We start from the raw sequence: 22,728 nt of genomic DNA, 5'->3' as shown, positions 1-22,728 counted from the left end.
CGCTGCTCCCCTAGAAGACCGAGAAAGCATGTGGGCAAAGTGTGGTCCCTACAGACGGCAGAGATAGACAGGAGACCGGAACCTGGGGCTTTTTAGCACCAAGTGTACCAGCCTACTTTGCTTTCTGACAACACTAGTAGTTAGTTGCTAACAGTTTACCCCTTGGCATACATATGAGACCTTGTGTAATAAAATCACTTTCTAGAAAGACACTGGCCAATTCTCATGAGAACCTTGTAAAAACAAAGTTAGCTGTTAGGATCCTCATTTCACAGAAGTGAATTGGTTTCTTCACGTCAGGTTTCTGCTCAAAGCTCACCTCCTCCGAGAAGCCCTCCCTGCTTTGTCCTCAATCTAAAATAGTCACTCCCTACCACCTTCATTTCCTTTATTTTTCTTTGTAGCTCTGCCACAACCTAAATTACATCGCATATCTACTCGCTGACTAGTTTCATGGCTGTCCCCTGATTAGAATGTGAGCTGAGCAAGGTACAGTAACAAAAAACTGGCTAATATACCTTCAGAGAAGTATTTGGAAGTTCATGGCCATCTCCTTTTCCACTGCAGAACTATGATTAGCAGCCTTCTACCTTCCTCTTTGGGACCTGGAGTCACTCTGTTGAATCCCCAGCCATGAGCTGAGTCATTATACCAAACTGACAGAAGAGCTGGAAACCAGGGCTCCCCAACCCCCCATAGACTCTAAGCATCACCAGGCCTTGAAAGAACTGCTGTCTGCCCAGCTCCCTGTCCAGTTTACCACTCCTCAAAGACACTGGCCATGGCCCCTCTGAGGGACTATGGGGCCAGAGCCTGCCAAGCCCCACTGGGCCACTGCTGGTGTCACAGCATGCATGTAACTCAGCCCATACAGATTTATGACAGAAGGAAGGGCTTGTTCTGTCCTGCGAGACTGGCCTGGGTGGAACGTTAATCATGACAAGGGCTTGTGGCCAGGCTTCAGTGAGGATTCAGTCAAAGATCTAATGGACGGCTCTTGTTCTGCCTGCCCAACTCGTCTGTATCCTTTTTAGGGAGAGTACCCGGGGTTTCCACTGGGAACTACCCTTCCTTCTACATCTGTCTGCAGTGTTTGGATGGTGCCAGCCTGACCTCTTAGGCCGAGAGTGAGCACAGTACAAATCACATGCTACAACCCTCAAGCCATAGTGACTGGATAAGGATGGACAGCCCATTCCGGAACTTTCTAAGCACAACCAATTCCAGAATGTTCTCTGGAATTACTGAGAAAGAAACTTTTCTTCCCACTGGGATTGCTGAGTTGGTAGAAATAAAAGTTTGGGGACACTGGTGACCTTCTTGTCTATGTGTGAAGAGCCTGCATGAGAGAAACAAACACAGAGGAAAGCAGAACAGAGACAAAAGGGAAACTGAGTCCTGACATGAGATGGAGCACAAGGACCCAACTACATCTTGAAACAATACTTTTAAACCCTTTAAAATTACATGAGCAAATGAATTCTTTCTTCCTTTCTTTACCCTTGAACTAGTTTGAGCTGAGTACCCATGACTTGAAGGGCAGAGGCCCAACTGATCGCTTGGACAACGGAAATCCCTCACCGCAAATGGGCCCACATTCCAGAAGATTACATTAAAGGTATCCAGGAAGAAGGAAAACTTAAGTAACCCCAACACTGGCACACAAGGCCCTTCACGGTGTGGCCCGTGTCCCCCCCTCCTCTTCCTGTGATGCAGTTACACCCAGTGACTAGCAGTTTCCAACACGAGCCTTTGTGCAAATCAACACTCCTAGAGAGGCTCTACTAGGTCTGGTGTTAATGTGTCTCCTCTGTTAGATGTGTAGGCAGCACAGGGAGAGAAGATAGAGTTTATTTCTCTCAATTCATATTAATGGCCCACTGCAGACAGTTTTCTTTGGGGTTTTTTTCATTTTGTTTTTGGGTTTTGGTTGGCCCTTAGCGTTAAACCCAGAGCCTTTGCACTGAGCTGTATCCTCAGCCCTTTTTAGGCCTCATTCTGAGATGCTCATTAAGTCACCAATTGTTGGATGGACAGATGGACAGATGGGTGTCCGGGTGGATGCAGTTCCTTGCTTCATGTTGCTTTTGATTTTATAGCTCTTCTACCTCCTCCCTGAAGACAAAGCTGGCTTCGCCTAACCAAACACCACTTCCCTCTCAACCCTGCTGTGAGGTCTGCTTGGATTCTCACTTCTCCCTGGGGCCGGAGCAGGGTCAGCATTTGTGTCCCCCTGTCCGCTGCCACATCCTGAGCGAGCTTAAGTCCTAGAGGTTCCACATCACCCTCTGTTTCTGAATATTTTCCGCCCCACTCCTCCCCATCCCAGACCCCACGCTGGCTTCTCTGTGGCCACATGTCATTACCCAGCAAACAAAGACCAGCCTCTTCCCAGGGACTTTTTCTGAGCATTCCCTGGTTCCATCCACTTCTAAACTTGCAAACTGGAACCAGTCCCAATCTTCACCCCAAGGAACTCAAATATTGGGGCTCCCTCAGTGGTAGAAACTGTGTCTTTTGTGACAGGACGGCTCCTGGTGCCAGCTGCCATGACACAGTCTAGACAGGCAGTGTTAGGGAATTGATCATGTTAAAGTACGCTGTGACGCCGCCTCACAGGCTGCATTCTCCTGGTACATCTTGGCTCCTAAAATGACCTCATGCCCTTATCTCTGGTTTCCCTCCCCTCCAAGCCCACAGTGGTCCAGGAAGTTGAAACCTGTGTCTGCAGGACTGGGCCCATAAAAGCAATCTGGCCTGTGATAGGTTAAAAGTAGCTCACTCCTCATAAATAAGCAATAGCCCACCCCAAAACTGATAAAAGGACCTTCCTTTCTTTGTTCTTCTCTCTCCTTCTGCTTCTTCTTCCTCCTCTCTCTCTCTCTCTCTCTCTCTCTCTGCCTTCCTGCCTCCTGCTCGCCTCCCTACAATAAAGATCTCCTGCCGGACCTCTCGGTGCGTGAGTGGCCTAATTGGGAAGGGGCACCCGAAAGGACACACGAACCCCCTTTCAGGCAGGCCTGTTCTTTGGCTTTTCATCACACAGAAGCCGAGGGAAGGGAGACCAGCCATGCAGCTGAAGGTGAAGACAGAGCAAACTAGGGTGATAGGATACCAGAGGTATCAGGGCTGGGGGCTTGGGCTACAGTCCAGCTCTGCAGCCCTTGACAAGCTTTTTATCCTAATATGGATTCTGACAGTCCCCAGAGAAAGGGACCCCTGTTTCTAATTGGTCCTCTAGACAGAGAACACTTTGAAAACTCAAAGGAAAGCACCCTCAAATCCAGCAGTGGTCTGTATCAGAGGTGCAGATAAGAGAAGGGAACCAGGGCCAGGGATTTAGCTCAGTGGTTCTGCTGCCTGCCTCACAAGCACAAGGTTCTGAGTTCGATCCCTAGTACAAAAACGGGGGTGCAATTTTAACAATAGCTGTAGTGTGTATCACATTCAGAGTGTTTAGAAATTGCAAACCAAGACCTGTCGTGTAAAGGCACAAGATCCCAATAATGAATGTAACTGTACTGTATACCTAAAATGTACCAATAAACTCAATGAGGAAAAAAAAAAAAAGAAATTGCAAATCCAGAGCTTGAGTTATTTTGAAATTACTGGTTTCTGGGCTTTGCTGGACAGGGCTGCAGGAGCCGGTGAAGGACTGCTGGGCCCTGCTGCTTTCCCTTTCTCTTTCCAAGCTTGGAGCTCGGAACTGGCCCTGGGAAAGGAAGGAGTCAGTTCCTTGTTTTCCCAGCCCCCTAACCTCACATTCTCCCCTTCTCCCCAGGCACGGCTGCCTCCCCCAGGGCTCTCCGTCACTCCCCGGGACCGCACGAGGGGCTCGCTGGGCCGAGGAGCACTCCCCACCCTCAGCCCACAGCTCCTTTACCAGAGATCTCAGATCGTGTCCTCATTCCGCTCCCCTGCCTATGAGATACGCTCAGTCCTCAGCACCACTCAGCAGGACCTTCCCAGGTCTGACCTGCGCCTCTCAGCCTCGCTGGCCCACGCACCTTCTCCGTGTCCTCCCTAAGCCTCTTCCCACGGCCCCTCCTATGCCGAACGCTTCCTCCCAGTGTTTCCCTTTGACACACGCTCCCCCTGTCACTTCTCCCCAGCAGTGTGACTCTTCTGGTTTTGGTTTTTGTTTTTGTGACAGTACCGGGGATCAGACTCGGGTCTTTGTGCTTGCGAGGCAGGCGGCAGCACTGCTGAGCTAAATCCCCGGCCCAGTGTGTGTCGTCTGGCTAATGCCTACCCATTCTTCAAAAATGCTGCTCCTATATCGCCTCTTCCGGGGAGCCTTCTTGGGTTGATTTTTCTCCAACTTCATTTACTATCTTCCTGTGAGTCCCCATCGTCCTTTGCAGAACCCCAATTGTGGCAATTACCACCCTGTATGTAAATGATGCTATTCTTCTCCCCACCACCACCACGCCCCTAACTAGATTGTGTCTTCCGGGTCAAGAAGAACCATAACTCACTCATCTTTGTGCACCCTGTGCCTGACCCAGAGTACGTGGGCGCCTAATTAATAAATGTGCCTGTTATAGACAGGTGAAATTTGGCTAAATCCACTCAGCACTACAATACTGAAAGCTTAATATTTTGCACTCCCTCCTTCCAGGAGTTTTCATCCCAAGAAAGATAACATGACCAGTGTTCCTCTACCAAGGTGGTGCCCTGAAGTATGACGAATAAAGATTTTCACAGACATCACTAAGCAGTCCCTCCCTCCATCTGTGGATCTGCTTGCAAAGGAGACAGCCACCTCCTGCCCGTCAGCCTGCTATCCTGAGTTTTAAGGATGCTGCTGGTCGGCAGGCACGGGACACCTGTGTCCAGCAGTCACAGAAATGATCTCTTAAATCCCCAACATTCTGAAGCATTTTTGATTTTTTAACTGCTTTCAGTCCTCCCTATGAGGACCACACTTCCTCGTCCTTCTCTGTTCTAAAGTCTCCCACCTCTGTGGGGACTCCCTGCCCACACCGAGACGCTACTCATTCAGTGCCTGCACCTGCAGGAGGGGCACCGAGGTCTCATTTAACTCCTGTATTATTCACAGGGCGTCTGCTGACGGTGCCGAGGGCACAGGGACAAAGAAAGCATTGCCCCAAGTAATTCACATTTCAACCTGGGTCTGCTGCACCCATAGTGGACGACACAGAGGAAGAGTGAAAGCCCTAACAACTGTCCCCTTGTCTGCTAGGATCTCAGGGTCCTAGTAGTTCCAATACCTAGGTGGTTCTCAGGATCCCTGAACACCTGTTCTGCAGCTCTGTGTGCCCGGCCCACAGTAGGTGCCTATCGTAGACACTTGGCATCTTTTGGTTGCCCTGCATCTAGCACTCCCTGGGTAGAGCAGACTCTGAAACACAGAGCAGCAGAAGCCACTTCCCCCTCCAGTAGCTTCAAAGACATGATGCTCACTTTAACCTCCTCCTGGCCCAGTGAGGGTGTCAGCATGTTTAACTCAGCCTTGATGGGTCAAGTAAACCGATGCTGGGCTTTGAATCCGGGGTGAATGAGGCGAAAAGGAGCAAGGACAGAGGACAGCTTGTCTGGTTGAGGCCGCAGAAGCCTCCAGCTCCAGAGACAGCGTGTAGCAGTGCTGGGGCCACAGCACAGCAGCTGTGACCTCCAGGCCCCTGAGCAGCTGGGGAGCCCTCCCAACACGGGCACTGCTGCCTGACCTCCTTTGTACCTGTCTGCTTTCTGCCTTTGGTTCTCCAGATTTCTGGGGTGGGGGGGTGGATTTTCTGAGTCCCTATTTTCATCTACATAAATCCCTCTCTCAAACAAGTCAGGGTCAATTTCTGTGCACTGAAACTAAGAAATCTGACTTATTACAGAACATCAAGTGCTTTTAGGCAAATACATTCTTACATGTGACTCACCCTGGCCTGACTCCTTCCTCCTCGCTTTTAAGCCCTTGAGCCACACTGGTGTCCTAAAGCATGCTGGGTTTTTGCTGCTGTGGGGCCAGCGCTCAGCCCCCAGGCACACACTGGGATGGACGTTCCCACAGTGTCCTACCTGCACACGTGTGCACTCACACATGGAAGCGACATCACATTTCCTCCTTTTCAGAGTCTGCAGCCCACACTAGTGTGTGGGAAGATAGGGAGACTGGATGGTCCTACAGCCAACGTCCTCATAATCACACTTTTGCCCCGTGTTTTCGGCTTGGCTCTCAACAGGGAAACCCTTCTTCCGGTGTGAGTTCCTTTACGAGTGAAATGGAACAGGGCTCTGTAGCTGTTATCTAACTACTGAGATTGTTGTGAGGATAACTGAAATAAAGAGAAGCAAGAGACTCTGACAAAATGCCTGACATATAGTCAGTATTCCAAAAATGCTGGTCTTTTCATATTCTAAATGTCAAAAAAATAATTAATGCAAAGATTGCCACATCAAGTATAAAAACAAAATATTAGAAATGACTGAAACATTCACAGGAGAGAGAATGACTGTCATAGTATGCAACTATTAAAACTTGCAGCAAAATAAATAAATGGTAGTTATGAAAACAGGAAAACGATTTTAACAAAAGGAAGGAAAAAGCAAGAAGCAAAATTGTGCATAAACTACATTTTACAAGTACAGAAACATATGCATGTGAAAAAGGTAGACCAAAAATACGAATATGAAGCCCATTGAGCTTTATCATAATCCCCTATCCCCAAATTTTATAGCCATATGTGCATTGGCATTTAGAACTGTTTGGATACTAGTACATCTTGAATATTATAAAGCACCTCCATCACTCTGTTAACCAGAGCATCTGAACGTCAGCAGTGATTGCATGAATAGTTACCAGAAGTAGAATAAAGAAACACTGAGTAGCCTCACCTCAGTTCAGGACAGGGGTGCTCACCAAACAAGTGCAGTTCAAGAAGATTTGGCTGCCACATAAGTTATGAAAAGCTTTTTACTTGTCAGGTTTTTGAGAATTTCAGAATTGCAGGGATAATAAACCTATCATACTTAAATATTACCACCAGATTGGTTTTCTCCACAGTATTAGAAGATGCTAAAAATGGAAAATACCAGGCTCAACCTAGGTAGTATAGTAGTTAGCTTCACTTGAGTCCAACAAATATGTTCACGGTAGAAACAGCAACCTGTAATCTTTTCACCATTAACCATATTTTTAAATCTATGCCTAGATACCCTTAACTTATTTTTGTTTTCCTTTGTCCTTTGGCTCCATCCTACACCATTATGGAGGATAAACTAAGAATTACAACAAGTAAAACTTTGGTCCCACTTTCTGCCAACCAGGAACTGTTAATATGTACGAATGGCTCATAAATGTACAGGTTGTACCCATAATGCCCTTCCCATTCCTGGCCACAGGCCTGATTTTTGTAGTTGATGGAAAAGGTCTCCTCAATATAACCTCAGAGAATCAGACCCAGAAACTGAGGCACAGGGAAGGGATCAGACTCCAGGCAAAGATTTTAGGCCGAGGCAGCAACAAAGGAGCCAGCTGCTGACTCAGCCTAAGCACAGAGGAAGGTCAAATCATCAACAGGACTGGAGGAGGCCTGGTAACACCACCCCTCACCACCATCATCCCTTTCCTCTGCCAACCCTGAGAATCACAAGGTGACTGCCCTCCCAGGTCACTGTCATTTATAGAGGAGGCCACATTTTGCAGTGAGCTGAGCCCTCAAGGTGGTAAGAACCACTGGTTTAGACAGCAGTCTCTCATGAGGTAGGGCTCAGTGGGTCTCACACGCAACCCCTTGCAATGATTTTGATTTGGGGACCTGCTCGATGGCATAATATAAATAGCAACTTTATTAGTAAATTCATACAACGCACTAGTAGTTTTATAAAATAAATTATTTTGAATGTTAAGTCTATGCTTTCGCCTCAATTTTCTGTCATGAGAATATTTGCACAGCTTGACATTTAGTTGTTAGACATTTAAATGCGTGTTATATGGTGATTTTCAATGCTTTATTCTCTCTCACCCTTTTCTCATTCTTAAGACTTTTTTCTCAACTTCCTCACTCTTCTCAAGACGTTTAAATAGACCCCAAAAGGGAAATACATTGTCGGAATTACTAAATACAGTGCCTGTTTGGCTGACGCATTCCCACCCTATCTACCTCTGCCACCACAAATAAACTCTTGAAACTGCTTTTCTGTGATATTCTTGGGGTTTGGGGACAGTATGTGACACAGACAATGGAATAATTGGTGGCCAGAAAGGCTTTTCTCTCTCATACACAGTGGCGTAAACCGTTGGCTTTATTATCCCCCTAGCTAACTGAAATCTGAATACCCACAGGATGATAGCAGCTGTCACCATAGACTTCTTCTACATCTTGCCTGGTTCATTAGGTGGAGCTGGTGGGTTACCACAATCAAGAGAGCAAAGGACTGGGAAGACTTAAATACAAGGAAGGAAGGTCTGCATATGCTAAGACAGTCCTGATCCAGTCCTCTCTGGAGAACCCCAGAAAAACTTAGCCATCCATGATCACTTTAAAAGACAGAAGTGGAGTAGGGGTAAGGGCCATATAGAACCACAAACAGAGGCACTGGTTGAAAGGCTGTAAAAAAGAAGCCATTACACTCACCACACTCAGGTCTACATTCCCACTCTGCCCGTCCAAGCAACAACACCCAAACCACTCACAGGAGGCACACGATTTGTTCTGGAGAAATTCAAGCTTCCTCGTGGATGCCAGGCTCAATGTGGACCCAGAAACAGCAGACCTAAATATAAATCTAAAACCCAAGGAATGATGTACCCTTACATCTTCCTTTCCCAGAAAGCAAACGATTAGGCTTGTATCCTCTCAGGCAAGAAAAGGGAGAATATTTCTTTTAAACAATTGGTACTGGGGCAAAGACCTTCAAATACTCACATCTGGAAATTTCCAGAAAAAAGTAAGTTTCAATCTCCAATGACTCCAAAGCAAAGTCCTCACTCCCCAGCACCCATTGCTTTGTAGTGTTTTATTTTTAAATACAAATAGATATATAAAGACAGCCAAATATCTCAGCATAGCCTCTCAAATAAAAGACATAGACTAAAAGAGAAAAGGAAATGCACAGAAAACACAAACATTACAATAAACAGAAGAAAAAGTTTTCAAGTATATGTAAACTTCAAAGAAATGAAAAGTATAATCTACACGAAACAAGAACAAAATGTTATCAAATGAACGCTCAAAATAAGAAAATGCCTTTGGAAATAATAAAAAAAAAAAAAAACCCGAAATCCCAACAGATTGGGAGATAAAATTGAGGTAAATCATCCAGAAAATAAACCAAAGAAAAAGGTGAACAAGGCCGGGGACTTAGCTCAAGTGGCTCCGCTGCCTGCCTTGCAAGTGCAAGGACCGGAGTTTGATCCCCAGTACCAAAAAAAAAAAAACAAACAAACAAACAAAAAAAGAAGGTAAACAAGATAAGATAAGAGAGAAGGAGATTGTTCTGGAAGTGATATCTGCTTAGCAGGTGATTCAGAAATGGAGAACAAAGAAAGAAGTGAACAAGTAATTAGCAGAGAAATAATACAAGAAAATATCTTAAACTAAATTATGCAAGTATTCAATGGCTGGAATAAAATGCACACACACACACACACACACACACACACACACATACAAAGAGTACATTATCATGAAACTTCAAAATGTTAAAAGAAATTTTTAAAAATTTCTAGAGAGAAAACACTGATTACAGACAAAACATCAGAAATCAGAAGGACATCAGACTTCTATTAGCCACATAAGAAAGACAAGGATGGAAGGAGAAAGCCTCTGTGTGATAAGGAATGTGGGTCAGCAGGTGGACAGGAATGGCTTGAAAATCCAGAGAACATGTGAGGGCCGAGGGACGTGAGGGAATGTCCGGGGATGGATTAGCCCACAGGAAAGATCCTCGGGAGAGGCTGCGATGAGAAGGCACTCCAAAAGCTAAGCAAAGGGAAGACAGAGCCAATGTACTTCATCACGCATTTACTTATATTGTAGTGTCAGAGATGAAACCCAGGACCTTGCGCATCCTTAGAGAAGCACCCCAACCCTGAGCTACATGGTCAGCCTAGAGAGAATTATTAATTTTAGGAAAAATAAAAAAGGTTACAAGGAAAGATGTATTATAACATCATGTTATTTGGCCCAACAGGGAACACTATTTTCTTGAACATAATGATGAAAATTCTTTTTTTTAGGTATGGAGGATTGAGCTCTTTACACTGAGCTACATCTCCAGCCTTAAATTTCTTTTTTAATTTTGTGACAGGGTCTTTCAGTTGCCCAGAATGGGCTCTAACTTACATTCCTCCTGCCTCAGCCCCAGAGTTCTGAGATTCCACACATGTGCCACACACCCAGCTCATGCAAACTCTTACTACATATTCAGCAAAACTGTATGATAAACATTATCTTTAAGTGGGGCATGGTGGCACATTGTAATCCCAGAACTTTGGAGGCTCAGGCAAGAAAACTGCCGCAAGTTCAAGGCTAGCCTGGGCTACATGGTGAGTTCAAGATCAGCAAGATCTTCTCTGAAAACACTGAGGGAAAAAATTATGTTGAGAGACAAAGGGTACATAGAGTATGGTAAGTGACTTAGTTATAAGTGCTTGATCTTTTATCTGGAATAAATAAATGATAGCTAATATTGAGAAACCCAGAAAGAACAAAGAGCATAGAAATATAGGAATGGCACCAGAAGCAACAGCTAGAAATCTAAAATGGTCTCTGGTGAATAGGACTAAAGGGTAGAAGAAGTAAAGAGGAATTTTTGGATTTCATAACACTGTTTAACTTTTTGTGAACTATTTACATGCCTTTTTTGGATACAAATAAGTTTGAATTTTAAAACTTGCACGTGAAAATTTAAAAAGATAGGAAGAGATAGTTATCAAGAAAATGAACTTCAAACGCATGAAAAGAGGTTTGACCTTAGTAAAATAAGAGATATGCAAATTAAAACTGAATAGAGATATTCTTTCTTACCTATGAGACTAACAAAAATTCAATAGTTTGCCAGACAGACAAACGCTACAAGTTCTCACTTGTACAAGGAACCTAAAACAATGCAGTCATAGAAACAGAGAGCAATGATTACTGCAGACAGGGCGGGAAAGGGAGAGATGCTAATCAAAAGGTACAAGTTAGACAGGAGAAGTAAGTTGGTCTGTGGGTTTTAGAGTTTTGTTTTGAGAGGCGCTGCACGGTACCGCACACCTCAGTGTCATTGGGAACAAGAATCTTGGATGTTCCCGTCGCCAAAAATGTTAAAGGTTTGATGGGTTGGTTGGCTTGACTTGGTTACTCCTTGTTATATCCAAATATCATAGCTCCTCTCGTACCCTTTAAATATGCACAGCTATAATTTGTCAATGTATTATTTTTAAAATCATCTGTTACATGCTGTCCTCTTTTACTAAGGCCCTGGGGAAGGCAAAATGACTCTACCCCCATCAAGAAGAACCTGGTCGTATCCACTGAGACTGAGGATGCATTGGCTTGGCAAGCCCTTCCCACGAGTGCATCTCCAGGCACTCCTGCGTGCATATGAAATGATTTATAACAAGGCTATACCTACAACACTGACCGTAATGACAAGGGATTAGAAGCGCTCCAAATGACTGTCAGCTGAGTTAAATAAACCATGGTCAGTTACTTAGCAGAAAGTGCTGGTTTTCTCAATGAGAGGAGGAGGAGGAGGAGGAGGAGGACGAGGAGAAGGAGGGAGGACAAGGAGGAGGAGGAGGACGAGGAGGAGGAGGAGGACGAGGAGAACCTACATGATTTTACATCCAGCTGCCAGGCACGCCAAAGCACAGAGCCATGTGAGAAGCTTCGCAGACACAGCAGCCTCCCTGGCCTTCTGAAGTACAAGCAGAAGAGGAACTTGGCTCCTAGGCCTTTTCAAACCCTTAGATACAACGCAAGGAAGCAGGGAGGCAATGCCAGGGAGGCTTCGTGTCAGTCCCACACCAAAGCCAGGAGTGGCTACTCTGATACGAACTGTGACACCCGGGACCTCAGCTCCTCGTCTGTAACATGAGGATAAAATCCCCACCTCGCGGGGCCGGGGTGTGCATCGGCACAGGTGGCACTGGGCCTGGCCCCCCACACACACCACAAATAAGTCGTTACTAGCAGCAGAGGAGAATGCTGTCTTCTCGAGGACTGTATTCATTACGGAAACGAGGCTGCAGATCCCTCTAGGGATCTAGGAATCTAGTGAGTGCTCTGCAGAAAGGAACAGAAGGAATTCCCCTCACAACCAGGAAGTGTGGGAAGGAGCTGCATAGCCCTCGTGTGCCTGCAGCCTCTCATGGCCACAGCCTGCTCTAGGGACTGGCAGAGACCTCCCCTAAGTGTCCTAGACCAGCAGGTGGAACCCACACACTATGTGGTTAGGAGGATAAACCCAAAGGCCAGGGCAGGGCCGTGAGGTGTCCAGGACCCACAGCCAGCAGGCCTGTCCCATAGGTAGGCCAGCCCGTGAACAAAATTACTAATCAAGTATATGATGGCCATCTTCCAGGGATTCCAAACAGAAAGAATGAACCTCAAGCAAGTCCCGAGGGCACTGATAAGTTGGCTTTCATTCACTCCCAAGAAGCATGTGACCAGCTGTGAGAGCAAGTGACCAATGTTGGGAGAGTAAGCTATACGCTTATCTGTGCCAACCCAGTTTACAGTCGGCCTATGCTTTATCTTCACACACTTCCTTTGGGAGAAAACCTCCAACTTGTACTGCAGTCAACCCAAGGGTTTCTAGAATGAATAGAATTCCTGCTCCTCTGGCGGCCAGACAGGCCATGTGGGATCCCACCTCCTACACAGGGGAACGCCAGCCACCTTCATCACGGCATTGCAAGTATAAAATGACACAGCTACGACTGCGGATGCACCGCAGGCATGAATCCTTCCAGTGCAGAAACCCCCTTGCTCCCCAACATGTGCGAGCAACCCAGCCCCACAACAGCAGCACCTTGCTCTTTGAACTCCAAAGAAAGATTTCCCCCGGTGTCCCCAGAACAGTGTAATTATTTTCCTTCTTGATCTTCTGAACCAGAAGTTAAGAAGAATTGGCCGGGGATTGAGCTCAGCGGTTCGGTGGCCTGCCTCACAAGCGCAAGGACCTGAGTCCAATCCCCGGTACCCCCCCAAAAAGAAGACTCTTACTATGAAGAATTGTAAGGGCCTTTTTTTCAAGTTCCCCCAATGCCTTCTTAGTCCACGTGGCCCTTACAGATTGGTCCCCTGCCACGCTCACATTCGTAGGGGCAATGCCAGATCTGACTGTGTTCACTGGGTTCCCCATAATTCTCCCTCATCCCTACTCCAGGGATTTGCTAATGGTAAACATTCATTGTAATAATGGTTCTTAGCTGAACGAAGCAGAATCGGGTGAAAAATGTCAACACAAATATATTGAGCATCTACCGTATTCTGGGCACTGCCCAGGATTCTTTTCACTCTTGTGCTTAATTATCACAGCAGTGTGCACAGGTAATTGTCACGGTCCCCATCGTACGGGTGACCAAATGTCATAAAGGACTCTTTACCTCTAGAGCTCTTTTGCGATTGCTTTCCCTTCCCCCCACACATGAACCCCACATCTGTAGCAAATCGCTTGGTAACTCCAAAAGAGGGGCTGCACCCACACCCTTTTTCTCTACCTCGGTCAGTGAACAAAGACAACATCGTGTTTCGGACACATTCGTCAGACGAAGGAAAGAGGAAAAGAAATCCCCGTGACTTAAGCAATTTTCCATCCTTTAGAACAAGGGCGTACACACAGAGAAGGTTCACCATCTTACACAGCATTGCTTTTTAAATGTTGCCAATCAATCTCGGTCAAAATGTGGCTTAAATACTGACATCTAGAGTTTGATGATAACTGCCTTTCTTGTGTCTCAAGCAGACACACAAGCCTTCATAGGTATCTACATAAACATAAACGTAACAGATAAACTAACATAAACTACTTGGATTGGGCACAGATTTCCCTCGCAACTTGCTTCCCCCTCCCCATTTGACTTTGGTTCTAGGCCTGCTGACCTGAAATAGTTGCTGGCTGCGGCAAGCACCACGCGGTGGCAGGAGAATTCCTGGATGTCCACACACAGGATGACATCTGTCAGAGCGTTTTCTATTCGCAGGGTCTCCAAGCCATTCTGAAGAATTAAGGCGAGTTCTGCATCATCAAATTTCACCCTCTCCTCATTTAAGATTTCCACCGCATCTCCCCTTTTCTGGGAGGGCTCCTCTGTAACCGGTGCCAGGGGCCCTTCCAAGCTCTTCTCTACCACGTCGTCCATGGCCCAGGCGCCCCTTTGTCCTGCCATCCACGTCTGGGCTGCAGGAGCTCCCACGTCTCGGGCAGGTCACACTGCAGGAGCTGAGCGGATTTCCTGTGCCGGGCTCTCCACTTATCACTTGCTGTCACACACACATAACAGGAAGTCTCGCACTTTCTCATCCTGTTACTACAAACGCCGGCAAGTCCTAAGCTTCTTCTCTCTGTGAATTTTCACCAATTTAGAAATGACTTAGAGTGGCTGTGTAGGAGGGGCCTCCGGGTGGGAAGGGGTGGCTTCTCTGAGTGCTGTGTGGTTATTTTGGTCCAGCTCCCACCTCGCCTCCGTGAGCAGGAAGCCTCTGGTCTGCTCAGTGCACTCGCTTTCCTGGTGTTCCACGAATCCCAGGAGTCCACGACGGGATGGGCAGGGGGCGTCCACAGCCATCCTGTTGCTGCCTTCAGGACTGTGAGACCCACGTGAGCCCCTATCTGTCCCTTGGGAACCCTGAAAACCCCTCTTATCCCTGATAGTCTCATTCCTGGCCCGTGCACATCTTCTGTCCTTGCCTCTCTCTCTGCTCACGGGAAAACAATGTCAAAGCAAACGTGAATGTCCCCATCCAACAAAAATGTTTTTTTGTTTTTTTTTTTAATACGCCCAGAGGGGAAGAGAAGAAATAGTTTCTAGAGACTCCCTCCCCAGGGCTTTTGTCCTAAAAGACCAGTCAGGATGGATCAACCCTGGACTGCCCTGGCAAGTCTCAAGTTAGCTGAACCCACCTGACATCCAGTGACCGTGCCTCTGATGAGGGAGTTTTTATTATCTCAAAACTCACTATATCCTGGGGAATTTAGAGAATTTAATGTGTTTTTATTAGTACATGTTGGCAGTACATTGTGACTGCATTTATTGCGGAAAGTTGGTTCATACGCATGGTTATGGCTGTGTCTAGATGCCCCCTAAAGCCTCATGCAGCCACAGGCGGGCTTTTTTAGAGGTGGCTGGATCTTGAGTGCGCGGTGCTGGGATTGATTCGTACTGCGATGCTAGGGTCAAGGGCACTAGGATTAAGGGTGTGAGTGCTGCCGGCCCCGAGTAGCCTGGACAAGACACAAGGGGTAGAAAGAGCTGTAGTCATCCCTTGTTGCTTTGCTACCTTCTGCCCACCATGAACTGTTTCTCCTCCACGATGCCCATCTGCCAAGCCACCCTGCCTTGCAGCCAGGTGATTATGGACTGAAACCTCTACAGACTGTGAGCTCAATAAACCTTTTGGCCTTTAGCTTTGAGTGTCAGGTATTTTGTCTCAGCAGTGAGAGAGAATTAACTAAGACACCCACACATCTTAATTATTTTTCGGCCCCCACCCCTCCCACTCCACCCTGATCCTTCCAACTCTTGGTCAACTTCTCATTAGCAAAAAACTCTATTCCATTTTTTTCCTTCAATTTTTTCTCCATGGCTTCTCCCTCCTTTAACCTCCTCTATCTCTTGTTCTTCTTTGCATTTGAAAAAGATCTTCCTACTTCCTATTATTTAACTTCTACTTTGCTCTTTATTTATATTTTGTGTTTCTGATATAAGAGAACCAGGGTGATATTGAAGTTTGTGTTGCTGATCTGTTTCACTTAAAACTGTTATGGGTGCAAGGTGCATTCATTTATCCATGACCGCCTCGAGTTTATGCTTCTTTCTGGCAGAGTAGTACTCCATTGTATATAAATACCACATTTCCTTTGGCCATTCATCTGCGATGGGCATATAGACAATTTCTAGGGTTTGGCTGTTATTATTTGCACTGTTACAAACACGGGTATGCAGGCATCCCTGCAATTTGATGATTTTACCACTTCTGGGAAGATACCTAGAAAGAAAATAGCTGGGTCAAATGGAATTTGTATTTTTAGTTTTTGGGAAATCTCCACCCTCATTTACATAGGGGTGGTACTGATTTGCGTTTCCACGGATTATGTAGTAGGGTTTCTTCCCTCCCTCACCGTCACCAACATTTGTTATTATTTGATTTCTTGATGACAGCCATTCTTTCTGGAATAAGACAGTATCTCAGTGTTGTTTTAATTTGCATTTTTAAAGGCCCAGTGACATTGAGCATTTTTCATGTATTTATTGACCATTTGTACTTCTGAAAAGTAGCCATTTATTTCAGTTGCCCTTTTTTTTTTTTCAGTTGCCTGTTTTTTAATTGGGTCTTTTATTTAGAGGAGGTCAAATTTTTTTGAGCTGTTCATATATTCTAGACATTCGTTCTCTGTCCAAGGGATAGCAGGTAATTTTTTTCCCCATTCCCTTGAGTTGCTTGTTCCCTTGGTTGTACAAAAATGTTTTAATTTGTTATGATCCCATTTGTTGGTTCTCAGCAGTATTTCGGGGGGCTATTGCTATTCTGTTCAGGAAGTGTTTGTCTATACCTATGTCTTCAGGAGTTTTACTGTTTTATCTTCCACAAGATTAAGCATTCCTGTTGTAACATTTGGATTTTTGGGCCAGGCGTGGTGGTGCACACCTGTAATCCCAGCACTCGGGAGGCTGAGGTAGGAGGATCCCTGTGAGTTCGAGACCAGCCTGAGCTAGTGAGTTCCAGGTCAGTCTCAACTACATAGTGAGACCCTGTCTCAAAAAACAAAACACAAACAAAAAAAATTTTTGGATCTTTGATCCATTTTAGTTTTAGTTTAGTACATGGTGAAATATATGGGTCTAGACTCAATCTTCTGCATTTAGATATTCAGTTTCCCCGGCACCATTTATTAAAATAAAAAAAAAAAGGCTGTCTTAGCAGGGCATGGTGGTGCACACCTGTCATCCCAGCACTTGGGAGGCTGACACAGGAGGGTCACCACAAGTTTGAGGCCAGCCTTAACTACATAATAAGACCCTTCCTCAAAAGAACCAAAAAATAAAAATAAAAATAAATTTTAAAGGCTGCCTTTCCTTCAGGGTATGTTTTTGGCCCCCTTGTCAAAGCTCAAATAGCTGCATGTACCAGGGTTTTTCTGCATCTTCCTCTGTTCCATTGATCCACATGTCTGTTTTTGTGCCACTACCATGATGTTTGTTTTTTTGTTTGTTTGATTTTTGGTACCGGGGATTGAACTCGGGTCCTTGCGCTTGCAAGGCAGGCCACCAAACCACTGAGCTAAATCCCCGGCCCACTACCATGATGTTTTTATCTCTGAAGTTTTGTATTATAACTTCAAATCTGCGATTATAATGCTTTCTGCTCTGCTTTTGTAACCTGGGGTTGCTTTTGCTATTCTGGGTACCTTCTGGTTCCATATGAATTTTAGGATGGCTTTCTCTAGTTTGGAGAAGAATGTTATTGGTATTTTTATTGAGTGCATTAAATCTATATATCAGTTTTAGAAGTATAGCCATGTTGACTATATTGGTTCTGCATGTCCAGGAACATGAGATATCTTTCCATTTTCTGATGTCCTCTTCAATCTCTTTTATCAGAGTGATGTAGTTTTCATTGTACAGATCTTACATTTCCTTCATTAGGTTAATGCTTAAACATTTAATTTTTCCTTGATGCTATTGTGAATGGTATTGCTTTCCTAATTTCTCTTAGTGAGTTCTCTATGAGTACACAGAAACACTATTGATTTTTGTGTGTTTTTTTGTATCCTGCTATATTGCTGAATTTAGTTATTAATTCTAGGAGTCTTTTGGTGAAAGTTTTTGTGTCCTGTAAGTAGAAAATCAGGTCAACTGCAAAAAATAATAACTTGACATCATCCTTCCCTATACATCTTTCGTTTCTTTCTCTAGCCAGATTTCTGGCTAGTGTCTCAAGGATGATGTTGAACAGGAATGGTGATAGTGGACATCCTTGTCCTTCTGCTTTTCCCCATTTAATGTGATGTTGGCAGTAAGTCTATCATAAATGGCTTTCATTGAAGTGAAATAAGGTCCTGCTGTACCTATTATTTTTATCATGAAAGGATATTGGATTTTGTCACAAGCTTTTTCTGCATCTATTGTGATGATCATGTGATTTTTTTTTTCGTCCTTGCTTCTATTTTATCTTGTCTGATATTTATTTATTGATTTGGGTGTGTTGAACTATCCTTACACCTCTGGCATTAATCCTCCTTGGTCATGATTTATGATATTTTCATTGATTTGTTGCATTCTGTTTGCCAGGTGCTGTTGAGTATTTTTTATTGGCCTGTAATTCTCTTTTTTGTTTGGATTCTTGTCGTGTGTGTGTGTGTGTGTGTGTGTGTGTGTGTGTGTGTCTGGTTTTTTTGTTTTCTTTTCTTTTGGTTTGGTTTTTGTTTGTAAATCTTCGCTACCTCTTCTGTATGTCTTGTCTAATTCTTCATTCAAGGTACCAAAAACATGGAAAGGATTTCTTCAAAGCCTGAAAGCCAGTGATAATAATAATATCTATGAATAAATCAAAGGTTTTTTTTTTTTAACTCCACAATCATAACGGCCATGTTCTACTTCCCACTAATGGAATCCCATTCTCAAATAAAAGCTTTCCTGGACATATTCCAAAGTAACTGCAACGGTGTCACGGTCAGGGAATTCAGACTCTCTCTGACTCGAAGGTCTCCCTCCACCAACCCAGCCAATGTCCAGTCCATCCCGGCCCTTGGTCTCTGCTGTCTTGTACTGAGATGCAGGCCTGGCTCACCACCGACCCTGCAGGCTTCACAAAGCCACCTGAGATCATGCCTGGCTTTGTGGGACTTAGACACTCACAGTTGCAATGGTGTGAACATCACAAATCGGCCCTGCTGTACCTTTGTCATTTCCCAGGGCCACACTGTCTTGAGTACTACCACTGCCGACCAGTCTATGGCTACCACCAGTGCCCCTGCTACTCTCTTCCAGAAAAAGAGCGACTCCCCCTTTCCTTTTATGACATCAGTAGAAAAGCCAGAAAAGGGCTCATCTCTCAAAATCTCTGAGTTACTGCTTTTCCATGGCCATATATGGAAGCTGTCCCTACAGATGGGGTTAATATGTATGGAGCTACCACAGATTCAGAAAGGGCCAAAACAAGTCATTCACTCCCCTACACCAAAGATGCTTTCTTTATTCACAGTCTGTAGCTGAGGGAACAAGACATCACTTCTTTAAAGTTTATAAAATAACTCAGCAAAGTGACTGGATAAAAGATAAAAATACAAAATTAATTGTTCTCTAGTATACTAGCAATTTCTGTTAGAAAATGCATTGGGAAAATAATGCCATTCACAATGATAATAAAACACATGCAAATGCCTAAGAATAATCTTAATGTAAAGAAGATGGACCAACTTTATTAAGAGATTTACTAGAAAAATCAAATAAATATATCAGTATTGCCAATATGCGAAGATATTGAAAGGAAAAGTGGCTAATTCTTTTCAAATGAACTTCTAGGATAATTTTACTCTAATAAAATTATAAGAAAATTTGAGTTTAGGTTAAATTTAAATGAACAGCATCAAATGAGCATAACCCAAGACCCTATGTAAAGGGATAAGCATCAGGTCTAGACTTCATCGTGAACCAGAGTCTTTTCTCCTCTAAAACTACAAAACTAAAAGGATGTGGAATGTTGGATTCAGGAAAACATTCTCTGGGGGTCTACCCTGAGTTGGAAATCAAAAGCGTCTCTCTGTGTAATGTAAAAAGTGATTTGGGAAGCGCAGGGAGGTAACCTGGGCCCTGATCCACCGAGGGAAGAAGAGCCATGCCTGCTCCAGACCCAGCTGCCATTGCTCAAGTGCAGGGAAGGTAGCCGTGTGGGAGCCCCTGAACCCCCATAAGTCCCCCCTTCCCCACACTCTCAGACCTCCTGACTGTGCCAGTCTTTGGACCCACTCAGCAGAGGCAGAGGTGGTCATCAAGGGTATTTTTCTGAGTTCCCAAATTTGAACATCTTTAAAGAAAGGGCGTGGGAAACCTGTAATAGAACGTTGTGAAGTTCAACCATTCAGAATGTTCGGGAACTCAATCTGGGCCTTGCAGCCCGAGGTCAATCAGCATCATGGGGTTCAGCCATCAACTAACTGAGACCAGGGGACTTGCATCCTTGCTCTTTCTGAACCATTAAATGGTAAACACACTATATTGAAATTTTGTTCACTGCAGACATGTTCTGGACTGCTTCTTGATTTCAATTTAATTCAAATGATTTAAGGGTGATAGACTAGTGACTACCACAGGTGGTCAGTGTCCAAGTTGTGCTTGATCTTAATGTGTTGCTGATTGTATCAGTTGGGGGAAAGCATTGCGGTTGATTTGATGAGCTGTTTCTCTGATGTTATGAAGATGAGAATGTCTGTGGGTCGTTAGAGACAGAAGCTAGGGTGCAAATATATCAGGAAGATTTGGGTGATAGCCCAGAGATTAAAGCAAGGACAGTCCGACAACAAAAATAAAAATGAGAAAACACTTAAGCAAGACACAAGGACAGACTTCCAGTTCACCAATGGCAAACAGTAGGGCAAATGAGGATGAAAAGGCTGATAGTGAACCACCAGGACACCCTGAACTCAAAGCACAGGAAGTAACAAAACAGATCAATCAGGCTCTAGAAAAATTCAAAACAGAAATAATTTCCCAGATAACCATAGAGATAGTGAGCAAAATGGAAGTTGCGATTTGAGACTCTAGAGCAGAAACTGACAAAAAAATAGATGAGCTCAGGACCATGATAGAAGCCATAAAGGCCCAGCATAAGAAAGAAATGGAAAAAATAAACACCCAACATAGGAAAGAAATGCAATCCATAAAACAGATTCAAACAGATATCCGGGAGATTAAACACTCCATAGAAAGTGTACGCAACAGAATAAAAGAATGCAAAGATAGACTCTCAGATATAGAAGATAAGATTGCAATCAGTGACCATGAAAAGGGAGTTCTCTTAAAAACAGTAAGGGATCATGAGAAATCGATCCAACAACTCCTAGATGATGCAAAGAAGAATAATATAAGACTGATAGGAATACATGAAGTAGCAGGAGAAAATACAAATGACTTTAAAAAGCTGTTTGCAGAATTAAGGACAGAAAACTTGCCAAACAGAGGGGAAGAATTTGACATTCTGATAACTGAAGCATATAGGAGCCCAACTAGCTACAATCAAAAAAAATCTACACCTAGACATATAATAATCAAGAGCCCAGAAACCCAACAGAAGAACAAAATACTACAACCAATAAGAGAAAAGAAATAAATCACATACAAAGGAAAGCCCATCAGAATCAAAGCAGACTTTTCAACACAAACCCTGGGGGCAAGGAGAGCCTGGAATGAGATATTTCAAGTACTAAAAGAGAACAACCTCCAACCTAGACTGCTGTATCCAGCAAAACTCTCTTTCAAGATGGATGGGGAAGTAAGACACTTCCACGACAAAGAACACCTGAGAAACTACACGAATACCAAACCAGCACTACAAGGAATTCTAAACAAGATCCTAGAAAAAGACAATGAAGGCAACAACACCATGAGGCCCAACAGAGCAAATCAAATAGGCAAGGCAAGAAATTAAAAGGTGAAGGTGAAAAAGTAAAAAGAGTCAACAAAAGGCCAATGACATGTCAATAATAAGTCAGTACATAGCAGTTATAACCAGCAATGTCAATGGCCTCAACTCACCAATCAAGAGAAATAGACTGGCAAAATGGAATAAGAAGCAAAATCCAACAATATGTTGTATACAAGAAACACACCTAGTGCAAAAAGAAGCCCATAGATGGAAAGTGAAAAGATAGAAAACAATTCTCCATGTGACAGGAACCCAGAAAAAAGCAGGGGTAGCAATCTTATATGCAGACAAAGTAAATTTCAAACCAAAACTGATCCTAGTATTATTGATGTATGACGGTACTGTATCATACCTCTATGAATGTAAAATATCTTATACCTGCTTTATGATACATAGTAGGGACCGTGCTTTATCAGAGCTACATTTAATGATATTGCTGTAGAATGTTCTCTTTCCAGATGATGATTAAGATGTTAAAAAAAAAAAATGGTGCCAGGTACCACAACAGCAACAGAACTTTGCTGTTTTCTTTTTATTATTCTTTCTTTGTTTCTTTTTGTTTTGTTTTGTTTTGTTTTGTTTTTAATGGAATGTGCTGAATGTCTATAGTTTTGTTCAGATGACTGCAGAACCTGGAAAAGTTGTTGCTGCTATCAATGCATAACATACTGCTATTATTAGTCTATATATATATAAATTGAATTTTGGGAAACTAACGGTGCTGCCAATTTTGGAAAAGTCATCCTAATTTACTGTGTTGCGTTAGTATTGTACAGAAATGGACAGCCATATTGGTCTAGAAATGTTAATTTTTTTATTTTTATTTTTATTTTTTTTCCAGGTATACAGGGGTAACACATCGTACTAAATATGTAAGGTCATATCTACGTGGGTTTGATTACAGAAACTAATAAAG

General features: G+C 44.0%; 1 protein-coding gene across 1 annotated transcript in view; it reads right to left on the bottom strand.

Annotated features, from left to right (window-relative positions):
• Nucleotides 1-14,512, bottom strand: part of Klhl6 (kelch like family member 6) — a 55,241-nt gene extending 40,729 nt beyond the window's left edge. The window contains exon 1 of the mRNA XM_010624288.3: nucleotides 14,052-14,512. Coding sequence (XP_010622590.1) covers nucleotides 14,052-14,338 — 287 coding nt within the window. The 5' untranslated portion in view covers nucleotides 14,339-14,512. The remainder of the gene's footprint in view (nucleotides 1-14,051) is intronic.
• Nucleotides 14,513-22,728: the final 8,216 nt, after the last annotated feature.

This window comes from Fukomys damarensis, unplaced genomic scaffold (genome assembly GCF_012274545.1).
Source record: "Fukomys damarensis isolate Sample0158 unplaced genomic scaffold, DMR_v1.0_HiC HiC_scaffold_12, whole genome shotgun sequence".
NCBI lineage: Eukaryota > Metazoa > Chordata > Mammalia > Rodentia > Bathyergidae > Fukomys > Fukomys damarensis.
This window is presented reverse-complemented; position numbering and strand designations above follow the sequence as displayed.